General features: G+C 37.9%; 1 protein-coding gene across 1 annotated transcript in view; it reads left to right on the top strand.

Annotated features, from left to right (window-relative positions):
* Positions 1-13,007, top strand: part of POU6F2 (POU class 6 homeobox 2) — a 593,519-nt gene that overhangs the window by 262,582 nt on the left and 317,930 nt on the right. The window contains exon 4 of the mRNA XM_049781867.1: positions 82-310. Within this exon, the coding sequence (XP_049637824.1) occupies positions 82-310 (229 nt within the window). The remainder of the gene's footprint in view (positions 1-81; positions 311-13,007) is intronic.

Raw genomic sequence — 13,007 nt, 5'->3', positions numbered from 1 at the left:
TCTCTGTCTTTTAGTGGAAGAAAAATGTTCTAAAAACCTGTCTTGATTTCACTGAAAGTAAAATTATCTGTTTTCTTGCAGCCCCTTCTGACAGCACAGCAGTTAGCCTCTGCTGTAGCTGGTGTGATGCCAGGAGGTACCCCAGCCCTCAACCAACCCATCCTCATCCCCTTCAACATGGCTGGTCAGCTTGGAGGGCAGCAAGGACTAGTCCTGACACTGCCAACAGCGAATCTCACCAACATCCAAGGGCTGGTAGCAGCAGCTGCAGCTGGAGGCATTATGACTCTGCCATTGCAAAATCTACAAGGTAACCATTGTGTATATGCGCTATGCAGGGGTAAATCCTCTGTCCAGTGGCCTGTCCAGCGATCAGGTACCTGAGGTGTTAATTGTGGCACTGAGTTTCTTTCAGCATACAAGGTATTGAAAGCTTATGTTAGAAGCAAAGTTTCACACTGTCTGTGAATCTTGAGATGGTTTCATTCATGGGCTCCATTAGTCCTCATTTCCCAATATTGATTTGAAACTTTTCAGATCTTCTGGAAGCATTTATGAACAATCACACTAAAAGCTTAGCTGTAAAATTACTGTGCAGTATTTGAAGACCTGTGTTATATATAGTCTGTGTACTTCGTCCAGTAATATGGGGCCCTTGGTGCCAGAGCCTGAAATAAGGCAGGCTGCTCACTGGTGATCAAATAGCTCTTTATTAGGATTTCTCTGCCTTATCTAGTTTTTGGTCTATGTGACAAGGTCCCGGTAATCTTTAGGGCCGAAAAAATAAGAATCCAAAACTTAAGTAATGGGAACAAACCCAAAGATGTGCCTACTGCAAGGAGATGGAAGCTAATGATTAGCCTAAGAAAATGAAGGGTGTTTGCTTTATGCAAAGAGAGAAAAAGTCAGATAAAAAAAGATGAAAGCCAGATAATGGCATAAGAAAACTAAGGTGTTTGTGTGCAGCTTGATCTAACTGTAAGGATCATATTGGGAGATGACCAGGTCCATATGGTGTGTGTGGCAGGCTCCATGTCAGTTCAGGCAGGCTGTTTCTGGAGAGTTCTAAAGGGAATGCCTGGATTCCAACAATAACCTAAATAGTTTTTCTATTTAGCCATCTTCCAAGAAAGATTAGACACTACTGTTTGTGTATGAAGTAGTTAGAACATCTCAAATGCAGATGTTAATAAATGTCATAATTTTAAGTGTATTTTAATTAAGAAAATTAACAAAAGTATATTGTTTGAGGTCATATACATAATGAGGAAACAGAAATATATTATAGCCTTTTTGGGGGAGGGAATTGGATCTCACTCTGCAGTGTTCAGGAGTTACTTTTGGCTCTACACTCAGCAATTGCTCCTGGCATGCTAGGGGGTACTATATGGGTTGCCAGGAATCTAATCATGGTCTGCCCACAGTTGGCCATGTGCAAGGCAAACATCCTACCCTTGTGCTATCCCTCTGGCTCCCAGGAACCATTTTGCCAGAAAAAAAGACTTTATGGTGGAAAATAACCGAATATGAGTAGGCTACTCATAACGAGAAAATAAATTTATTTCAGAAAGGTCAAAGATGTCTGTTTTCTCCATCAATATACAATGAAGCAACTAATTTTATTGCCAAGTAAGTTATGAAAGTTATCAGAATACAAATTCAAAATAGTTTATATTTGCTAGAATATCAGTTCAGAAATTAGGAAACAAAGTTAACACAAAAAATAGACAAGGTGTTTAGTCCAGAGTTAAAAGATGAGACCTCACAATTGAAATAAAGCGAAACAAGACTTTGTTCCATCAGCCACAAACTCCAAGCTGGCTAGCCAGAGTCACCTCCTCAGAAGGCAATGATACCTGAGGTCACAGCCAGTTTATATAGGGAGGGGAATAAAGAGACTCTAGCTCCTGATGGTTGGCTGTTGTCTAGGATATCCTTCTACTGCCTCCTTTTGTCCTTTCCAGATAGGCTATCTGGGCTGGCCAGAGACCATGGGGCAGTGTTAATGGAATCTTAGCTTGAGAAGAGAAGCCTAAGAGGTTTACAACATAGAACCCTTTACAAACTGGTATCCCTCCTATTCAGAACTTAGGGTTCCACAAAAGTTAACTGGAAGCCAATGTTTGGCATAAAAAAAGTTAACTCAAGCTTCTTTTCATGCTGTACATTCTAGTATCTCACCCATCATCATCACTTTTCAACTTCCTCTTTAATGTTTTAAATAAGATTTCTTATAGGGGCCGGGAAGGTGGCACTAGAGATAAGGTGTCTACCTTGCAAGCGCTAGCGTAGGAGGAACCGCGGTTCTATCCCCCGGCCCCCGGCGTCCCATATGGTCCCCCCAAGCCAGGGGTAATTTCTGAGTGCATAGCCAGGAGTAACCCCTGAGCATCAAACGGGTGTGGCTCAAAAACCAAAAAAAAAAAAAAAGATTTCTTATATACCATTAAATTGTGCCACAGAACCTACCATTAATAAATAATATATACTCTGGGCACACTCATGCATAGACTCTGTTTGCCTTAAATCTGAGAGTGTTTAGGAAGTCAGAATTTCAAGATTAAGCAAATAAGGCAGAAATAAAAGAGGTAAAAGCAAAAGCAACCAAGTATATGGGGAGAGGCTTTTTAATGTAGTTGGATGATGAAATCTTAATGGAGAAATAGACATTATCAAAATGCAACCTATTTTGAAGTTAGGCTTATGGAAATATTGTTGGTATTATAAGTTGGTATAATACGTTGGTATTATAAGAGCATTAGTTCTTTTTTCTTTAAGTGAAGCAAAGTAGTTTTATTTAAAAATTTTGCTTTAAAATATGAGTTGGAAGAAATGGAGATATATTCTCAAGAAAGAATACAAGCTTTAGGCGCTAGAGATAGGTTTGTCTTGTATGCAGTCAACCCTAGTGGTATCCCATAATGAACTCCAAGCTCAGTCAGGAGTGATTCCTGAGTGCAAAACCATGAGTAATCCCTGAGCACTGCTAGGTGCTTTCCCCAAAAATATAAAAATAAAACACACACACACACACACACACACACACACACACGCAACAACAGAAAATGGCTTTGGTCTGGAGTTGTTTTCTGTATACATAGTAGTTGTTACAGGGAAATCCTTGGTTTCTTGATGGTACTTTCTTATCTTTAGTCTCTTTTTCAGAAGGGTTCACCCTGGTTTTTTTTTATTTTTGCATCTCCAGTATTTGCAACTCCAATGAGCTCAAGATTTACATCTCAAGAAGCTACTTCAAGGCTCGGCAGTTTAAGTTTTATTTATTAGGCTCCTCTTTAAGAAAACCAAACTAAAAACTAAGTTATATGGGGGCTAGAATGGTGGCACAAGGTATAAAGCATCTGCTTTGTGCACACGAGCCTAGGATGAACTGCTGTTCTATCCCCTGACATCCCATGTGGTCCCCAAGCCAGGAGCAATTTCTGGGCACATAGCCAGGAGTAACCCCTGAGCGTAACCGGGTGTGGCCGAAAAACCAAAAACAAACAAAGTTATGTCTATTAACTTTTAACATGTGTCAATAACTCTTTTTAACCCTTGTGCTTCTCATATGATTTTCCCCATTAGCCTCATAATCAGAAATATACTGCAGTTAATGGTCAAATTCTTGTCTATCTGTCAAATACAAGAAAATTATTCTTTTCTCTTCTTCATCTTTGACATTTTAATTATGTTGGAAGGGTAGTGACAAGGTCATTAAAAGAAAACTTCTCTTAGCTTCATGTCAGTCAGATCTAGAAAAAAAACATAACTAATTTTAATAGCTCAGTCCTCAGAATAATTTTCTTTAGAATCTTCATAAATGAACTTCAATTTTTTGATCACTCTAGGATCTAGAAGCATTCCAACTTGCAAGTGCCATGCAAACCGTCAAGAGTGGGGGTAATGTAGATAGTAATCACAAAATGCATCACATGATCAGGATCCCAATATCCACTGACTGTCAACTATCTTGCCAGATAACAACCAGCTGAAGAATAATCTCATCATTATAATAATAGAACAGCCCTGGACAATACTTAAATCATGCAAATGACCTGTGGGTTTTCCCAGTCAATCCCAGAGATGTTAGTATATATAGAAGGTGTTGCTTACTTTAAGGTGCCTAGCAGGCCAGAAAGTGAGCTTCAAAGACCCAGGTCACTTTTGAGACTGAATTTGTATCAAGTTGCACCCCAACTTATATCTTTTTTCAAGGGAGGTGATCTGATAAATGGACCACAAGACCTGGAATGGAATCTAGCCACAAATTTATGTAGTCAACAGAGTAGAATGCTCTAACCCACTGTTTTTCAAAGTGGATGATACCACTCCACCTTAGTGACACTGGAATGAGATTATAATAGTGTCCAGGGAAGTTGGAGGAAGGGGTGGAACTTTTGTTTCTTTAAAGAAGGTAGATTTTTAGAGGCATGCTGAATGATTTTTTTTAATGGATGGCAAACCAAAAAAATATGGGAGATTTTGGTTTATCCCTTTTTAGGTAGCAAGTGTGTTAATCTGATCAATAATCACAGACCAAAAATTTGAAGCATTTTTTGAAACAACTATTTAAGGTGCCTATTTTTCATAAACACCATACCTTCTCAGGATTGTTACAGAAGAGGTTAGATGGGTCAGCAAGAAAGGAGGAACTTAAATGTTAAAACTAACATTTAAGGTCAGACTGTGATCTGTGATCTGCTTAATTCAGATGGTTCTTTTTATTACCTATGTAAAGTGTTACAGTATTATTTCAAAAAAAAATGTCTTCCAGCAGTGACAACTCTCATTATCTAATTTTCTGCCCTTCCATTATTTAAAATACCAAATCTAAACACTTGCTCAGAAAAAGTTGTTGGCATTGGTTTCTTTATGAGATTTAAGATTAAGTGTTAAATATTTACTCTTTACAAAAAAGAGAAAATGAATTGAAAATCATTCCATCTGATCCTATCACGTGATATAGAATCATTTTTATAGAATTGTCTTAGAGGCCAGGATTCTGTACAGGCCAGGATACCTGTAGTGAGCATGAGCATTTTAATGAAGTTACACCAAGTGTGGCTTTTCTCCTCTTAAGCATTGGGAAAGAATCCCATCACTTGCTCTTCCCTTAGCTTAAGCCCTGGACCAGAGGCATGAGGCATCATAGAGAAGCTTGTTAGCCAACTCCCAGAATTCACTCCAGATCTACTGAACAGAATCTGAATTGTACGAAGAATCCCAGATGATTCTTTTGCACATTAAAGTTTAAGAAAGGATATCTAGGGAACTTTTTCAGAATTCATTTAGCAATTCTCCCTCTATCTTCAGTAGCAGCATCTTTCTTCAAATTTTGTTTATTTGTAGATAGTGGATAAACATGTGACTGTAATAAGTGCCCTGATTAGTTCTACTGTACCTTACCACTCCAGTTTCCTCAGGAGGGTAATGATGAAAAGGAATGTTTATTTAAACTATTTTACTTCTATAAGAACAATTAACTTGTTAAGACCAAAAGAATTTTCTTGCATAATTGAAGCACTATGCAAACCCTTGTTTTGAAAAAAAAAATTATTTTTGGGTTTTTGGGCCACACTCGATGACACTCGGGTTACTCCTGGCTATATGCTCAGAAATAGCTCCTGGCTTGGGGGACCATATGGGACACCGGGGGATCAAACAGCAGTCCGTCCTAGGTTAGAACATGCAAGGCAAACACCCTATTGCTTGCGCCACCACTCAGCCCCATGTTCTGAAATTTTCTATAGCAAAAGCACTGCATTCCTGGGAGGTGAGGAGGGAGACTGTGTTACCATGTGGATAACTTAGATGTGTGAGTTGGGATAATTCTTTCATTTTCAGATTTTCCCACACAAGAGAAAATGAACGTCCATTATAGAACTCATATTAATGTACTAGATCTTTGCAGTTTTAGAGTTAGGCAGAGAAATGTAGATTAATATAGCTTTAACATGAGTGACCATAAGCAGCCAAGGAGTTAATGGAACCTCAAAAGTGTTTCTATATCTCATATAAATACATGAGCTAACCAATTGTGCCACTGGAGCTCCAAAAGTGGTTCTATATATCAGATAGATGATTCAGGTTATCCTCATTGCATAGGCTGAAATAATGCCCTAATCACATTGAGCCAAATAGAGGAAGATATAAACCTGCTGCAAAAGAGTTTTATATCATAGTGTTGCTTAACCTGAATGTGGAAACACAATTAGGTTCAAAGCAAACTGAAAAATCAAGATGGTTTTCCTGCCCTATCTTTTGACAGGAAATATGTGTTGTTTTTCTTCAACATTCACAATTAAAGGCCATGTTGTGCAGCTGCTGTGGAAATAGTTTGGGAGTTAGAAATTTAATGAGTGACTTATGTTACATTTCCTTTTGTTTGTGCTGTTACTATTGTTTTGAGATATCGTAGTTAGACATAAATGCATAATTCTTTTTTCTTTTTATTATAATTTTTCATTGAATCACAAAGAGTTACAGTTACAAAGTTGTTCATGATTGAGTTTCAGTCCTACAATGTCCAACACCCATTCCTTTATTTCCAATCAACAATTTCCCCAGTTCTTTTCCAGCACTCCCCCTTCCTTCCCTTCTGCCTTCCTTTATGTTCTTTTTATCTTTTTCTCTCTCACTATTTCTTTTATTCTTTTTAGACATTGTGGTTTGCAATATTGTTATTAAAGGGTTATCATATCACTTTATCTCCTTTCAGCACCCAGTTCTTGTCCATAATGATCATTTCTACTATCATTGTAAGGTGGTCCCTTTGCCCTAACTGCACTCCTCTGCTCTTTGTGGCAAAGCCCTACCATGGAGCATTTCTCCTGGCCCTTGTCCCTATTGTTTTGGGGTAGTATTATTACTATACTATCATTTTTTAAGAAACCACAATGAGTTCAATCATTCTATGTCTATCCCTCTCCATTTGACTCATTTTGCTCAGCATAATACTTTCCTTTATTCACCCATGTATAAGAAAATTTTATGACTTCATTTTTATCTAACAGCTGCGTAGTATTTCATTGTGTAGATGTAAAACAGTTGTTACAATGTGTGTGGGTTTTTTTAACCCATTTCTTTGTCCATTTATTCATCATCCATTCTTCAGTGTTTTCTGATAATTGGGCGCTTCCAGATTCTGGCTATTGTGAATAGTGCAGCCATAAATGTAGGACTTTGGAAAATCTTTCTGCCTTGTTTTGGGGCCTCTAATGAATAGTATTAGCAATGCTATTTTTAGGTCAAATGGAAGCTCAATTTCTAGAATGTTTGAGGAATGTCCATATTGTTTTCCAAAAAGGTGTACCTGTCTCTGCATTCCCAAGAGCAATGAATGAGAATCTCTTTCTCTCTGCATCTATGCCAGCATAAGTTATTCTGCTTGATATATGCCATTTGTGGTGTGAAATAATATCTAATTGTTTTGATTTGCATCTCTCTGATAATTAATAATGCTGAGCATTTTTTAATGTTTCTTTTGACCACCTGTGTTTCTTCTTTAAGGAAGTTTCTGTTCATCTCTTCTCCCCATTTTTTGATGGGGAGTTCTAAGTTCTTTCAGTGGCTTATATGTCTTACCCTTTATCAGATGGATATTGAATGAACAGTTTCTCCCATCCATGGGCATTCTTTGTATCCTGGTCAACATTTCCTTTGAAATACAGAAGTTGTTTTTTTTTTATTTAATGTAGTCCTATTTGTTTATCTTTGTTTCCATTTGCTTGGTCAGTAGTGTTTCTCCTTGAAGATGCCTTTAGCTTCAATTTCATAGTGTTCTGCCTACATTTTCCTCTGTGTACCTTTAGGCTTAATATCAGGGTCTTCAATACATTTTAATCTGACTCTTGTGCATAGCATCAAAAAGAGGTCTGAGTTCATATATTGGCATGTAGAAGACCAGTTTTCCCAGCACCACTCGTTGAAGAGGTTTTTTTCTTGCTCCCAATCCATGAGCAGGATTTCCTGCTCTCTATTATTTCTTTCTTTTTCTTTTTTCTTTTTTTCTTTTTTGTTTTTTTGGGCCACACCCGGCAGTGCTCAGGGGTTACTCCTGGCTGTCTGTTCAGAAGTAGCTCCTGGCAGGCACGGGGGGACCATATGGGACACCGGGATTCGAACCAACCACCTTTGGTCCTGGATCGGCTACTTGCAAGGCAAACACCGCTGTGTTTTCTTTCACTCAAATGTTACTTCCTCAGTATATTTTTAAATTGATTGACATTCATTTGTTTATTTATTTTTTTTAATTTTTATTGTGACCAAAGTGCATTACAAATCTTTCACTGTGTCATTTATGGTACATAGTGACAATGAATGAGAGGCATTCCCACCATCAGTGCTGTCCTCCCTCCACCCTTGTTCCCAGTATGTATCCCATATCTTCCTCCTTTACCCCCCAAAATGCTAGTGCAACTGGTCTCCACTTATAGCTTGTTGTAGATTGAGCATTCATTCCACCATCATTGGAGATAAAAAGGATAAGAAAAAGGGAGAAAAATATTTGGTAACAACTACCAAAAAAGAAAGGAGAAAAAAGAAAACTGTAGAAAAAAGAAAAAAATGCACCCAGCAAATAAAAATAAAAATAAATCACCAAATAATAACCACAAGAGTGAAAAAAAAGAGAAAAGTAGAAGAAAAAAAGAGAAGAAAAATAAAGTCAAAAACTAACAAATCAAAACAAAACAAGAAAAAGTAGGGGTGCTGGAGTGGCAGGGTTTGGGCGTTTCCCCCACTTTTTTTTTTTTTGCATAGGCACTGTAAGCATTGGGGAAGAAAAGGAATTCCTGTGGCTAAGAGATTCAGGGTTTCTCCATCCTTGAAGCATACCATCATGGGATCAACCCCTGACTCCATATATACTCATTACCCCATCCCAAAGGTGGTGCCAGGAAGCTATCCTCTCAGTTGTGTGTGTGAGAAAATCAAGCCACTGTAGCTAGCGATCTTGTTATTTGCGCAGGTCAGGGTCTAGGATAGAGTCTTTACGGTTCTAGAGGTTCCTATCCATCATTGTGTTCAGTCTTCTGTAACACTTGCTCCCTGTTTTTGTTCAGTCCCTAAGCCGAAGCCTAGAATATTATGGATCCAAAGGTCTGCTCAGTCTCTGTTGTCCAAGTTGGGCCTCTACAATAAGACATCATGTTTCACTTCTGGTTAGTGTTCCATTATAATATTGTGCCTCTGTTAGCTATCTATAGGCTGCTCAATAGAAAGAGAGAATAAAAGTAAACAGAACAAGACCAATATCAAATGGGCCTGGAGAGAATCCTGAATCTGGATTCCTCTCAGGAGGTAGCCTTGACCACTACACCACTCTGTGCTTGGCTTACAGTTCTAGGAGTCACTTCCATGTTTATTATCATGCTTAGATATATCTTAAAATATAGTTGAGAAATGTATTTTCTTTGAGGACTTATTCAGTGCAAGTCTGGTGCATGTAGTTTGGGTCTAAAAAGTTACTCAAATTTTCCAACAGTTATAAAGTTGTAGCTTGGTTGGGAATTTAGTTCTTTCTTAACACAAGAATGTTGCTGATCATTTTGCCTTTGGTCAGCTCAGTGTGCCAAGAAGATTATCTTTGAGTCTAATTTACTTTACTTTAGCATTCCCATATTCTTCTCTTTCAATTCAATTGGCATTGAAATAAGTTCTCTCTGGACTCTTTGATGTTTGGTCTTTATGCTGTCTATTTCCTCTATCTGAAGTTTATTCCCCCAGAAAACATCATTCCCTTTACCACATAATCCTGATTTCTTTTATTCCCTTTAACATTATTTTTTCTATGTAGTCTGAATATTAGTTGATTTTAGTAGAAGGATTATGTATGCTGGGTTCTTGTGGTATAGAAAAAGATATCTGCATATAATGTTTGATAATTTGTACTGTTTGTGACTTTTACTGCCCCTATAATGTAAGTTCTGTAATGGCCATCTTTAGTTGGTTCAGTAATAGGGTTCAAGAAATGAAAGTAGACATGTAGCTGTTCATGAATTGATAAGCGAGCAGGTATATTTTAAAGGATTAGTAGGAGTTAGTCAAGTGAAGAGAACTTTTACTATAAAGAGACAACATGAGGACCATGGAGTTCACACTCTTGTGAATGGTTTTAATTGTCATTAAAGTGAAGTAGACTAAATTAGTAAGAAATTACACTGGAGAGGTTGAAAGAGTTCCAAAGTATGTCTCTTTTACGCCTGCCAAATTGGCATCATAGGATGAAAGAGAAATGCATCAACTTACAAACAGCACAATTGTTCTATTATAGCTGTATTGGTATATACTTGCATATTGCATCTGCATCAATATATATTTGCAATTAAATAATATCTATCTAATTTAAAGAATTCTAAGAAAATCATTATATGAAAGTTTTGAAAAGTTAAAATCTATTATTAGCAAAAAAAAAAAAAAAACCTAGACAAAGATTTGAAAGAAAAGGACAAGTCAAAAGAGAGATACTCTGCCACAGCTTTAATTATCTAGTAAATAAAAAACATACCAAATTAACAGGTAATAAGAATAATTCTTCATTTTTAATTTGATAAATTTATTCCCTTATTCAACAAATACTGTGTTTTCATAAGGTACTTTGTCTTGAGATTGAGCAGGAAATAAAATGAGATCCTGAAGGCACTTTTATGCTAGTGTGGGGACACTAATGTGACAGTATCCTATAAGCACAAAAATCTTGGCAAGATGCAATTAAGGTCAATTACTTTGTTTATTTCCTAAATACACGTTGGCTGCAGGTCATCAGAGGTTCTGCTGCACATCTCATTCTATGACCTGAACTGAAGAAACAATCATTCCCTATGATAGCCTTCATCATGAAAAAAGAGCAGAAAAGGCTTTTAAACATCTTAAAGCTTTGACTCAGGAGTGGTGTATCTCACTTCCTCTCACATCCTATTGGATAGAAAAGTAACATAATAAAATATTTTGTCAGTGAGAATAAGGATTCTGTGAGGGAGGGAAGGGAGGGAGGGAGGAAGGAAGGAAGGGAGAAAGGGAGGGAGGGAAGGAGGGAGGAAGGAAGGAAGGAAGGAAGGAAGGAAGGAAGGAAGGAAGGAAGGAAGGAAGGAAGGAAGGAAGGAAGGAAGGAAGGAAGGAAGGAAGGAAGGAAGGAAGGAAGGAAGGAAGGAAGGAAGGAAGGAAGGAAGGAAGGGGACATAAGGGCCACCTGATTCATTTGACATGATTGGTTCAAGTTTCTGTGAAAAATTAAAACAGAAATGCAGGTAGTCAATGGGATATACATGGAATGAAAAATCAGAATGGGATTTATTTTGGAGTTTCGTTGTTTAAATTATCAATACTTTTTGACTGTAGAGAGTTGGCAGAAGCTTCCAGGGTAGACAGGTCTATAAAAGGAATACTGACACTGGAAGAAGACATTGAAGGGATAACAGAGATGGAAGAGGACATTGAAGGGATAACAGAGATGGAAGACAAGGAAGGAAGGAAGGAAGGAAGGAAGGAAGGAAGGAAGGAAGGAAGGAAGGAAGGAAGGAAGGAAGGAAGGAAGGAAGGAAGGAAGGAAGGAAGGAAGGGAGGAAGGGAGGAAGAAAGGGAGGGAGGGAGGGAGGGAGGGAGGGAGGGAAGGGAGGGAGGAAGGAAGGAAGGAAGGAAGGAAGGAAGGAAGGAAGGAAGGAAGGAAGGAAGGAAGGAAGGAAGGAAGGAAGGAAGGAAGGAAGGAAAAGAAGGAAGGAAGAGTAATTGGAAAATGTATTATAGAACTCCTTGGTCACCCTGTTCAAGTTACAGTATATGAGAGTTTGATTTAAACAACTTGTAAGATTCCTTCCAACACTAAGATTCTTTGATTTCATTAGGTGAATCAATTAGATTGCATAAACTATCAATGTGGCTCTTTAGAGCACAATCCATTGAAAAATCTCTTTAACTAATATAATTCAAATGAGTGCTATCACTCTGGATGACAAATAGAACAATTAAAGACTATTTTGAGCAAAGGAGAGCAAATAAAAGAACAATTCTAATCATATAGCATTCAAAATAAACCAATATCTAAGCCAAGATCTAAGGTGCTGATGTAAGTGTTCTGCCTTGACCACAATGGCGGTTACAAATGACATATCTTTGTCAAACACATACAATAAAATGGGTGAATTTTAGTCAAGTCAAAGTTATTGCAACTATCTTTAAAAATTAAAAACATAAGGGGCCTGAGTGATAGCAAGTGGTAGGACATTTGTCTTGTCACAATGGCTGGCTTGGATTTGATCCCCACATCCTATATAGCCACTAAGCCTGACAGGAATAATTTCTGAGCACAGAGCAAGGAGTAACCCCAGAGTGCCATTGTGTGTGTCCCAAAAGCCAAACATTTTTTTAAAATATAAAATATTGCTATGATAATTATTAAATACTTTTCTTTTTCTTTTCTTTTCTTTTTTCTTTTGGTTTTTTTTTTTTTGGGGGGGGGCATATCTGTGATGCTTAGGGTTTACTCCTGGCTATGTGCTTAGAAATCGCCCCTGTCTCGGGAGACCATATGGGACACAAGGGATTAAACCATGGTCCATCCTGGATCTGCAGCATGCAAGGCAAATGCCTTACTGCTGTGCTATCACTATGAACCGGAAATAATTTATTTTTAAACAAAAAAAATTGTGAGTATAAATGAGATTAAGTCTCATCTGCTTTTCAGAGGCACACGTTACTAAAATGATAATGATTTCAGATGCCCACAGTTTGTTCCTAACAGTTTAGAAGAAACAACCTCCCCCTCTACACACACATACATATACATACACAAAGGAAAAAAGGTTTTGTTTTTTTTGTTTGTTTGTTTTTGGGCCACACCCGGCATTGCTCAGGGGTTATTCCTGGCTGTCTGCTCAGAAATAGCTTCTGGCAGGCACGGGGGAGCATATGGGACACCGGGATTCGAACCAACCACCTTAGGTCCTGGATGGGCTGCTTGCAAGGCAAACGCCGCTGTGCTATCTCTCTGGGCCCAACACAAAGGAAAAAAG

The sequence above is a fragment of the Suncus etruscus genome, chromosome 10 (assembly GCF_024139225.1).
Source record: "Suncus etruscus isolate mSunEtr1 chromosome 10, mSunEtr1.pri.cur, whole genome shotgun sequence".
Lineage (NCBI taxonomy): Eukaryota > Metazoa > Chordata > Mammalia > Eulipotyphla > Soricidae > Suncus > Suncus etruscus.
This window is presented reverse-complemented; position numbering and strand designations above follow the sequence as displayed.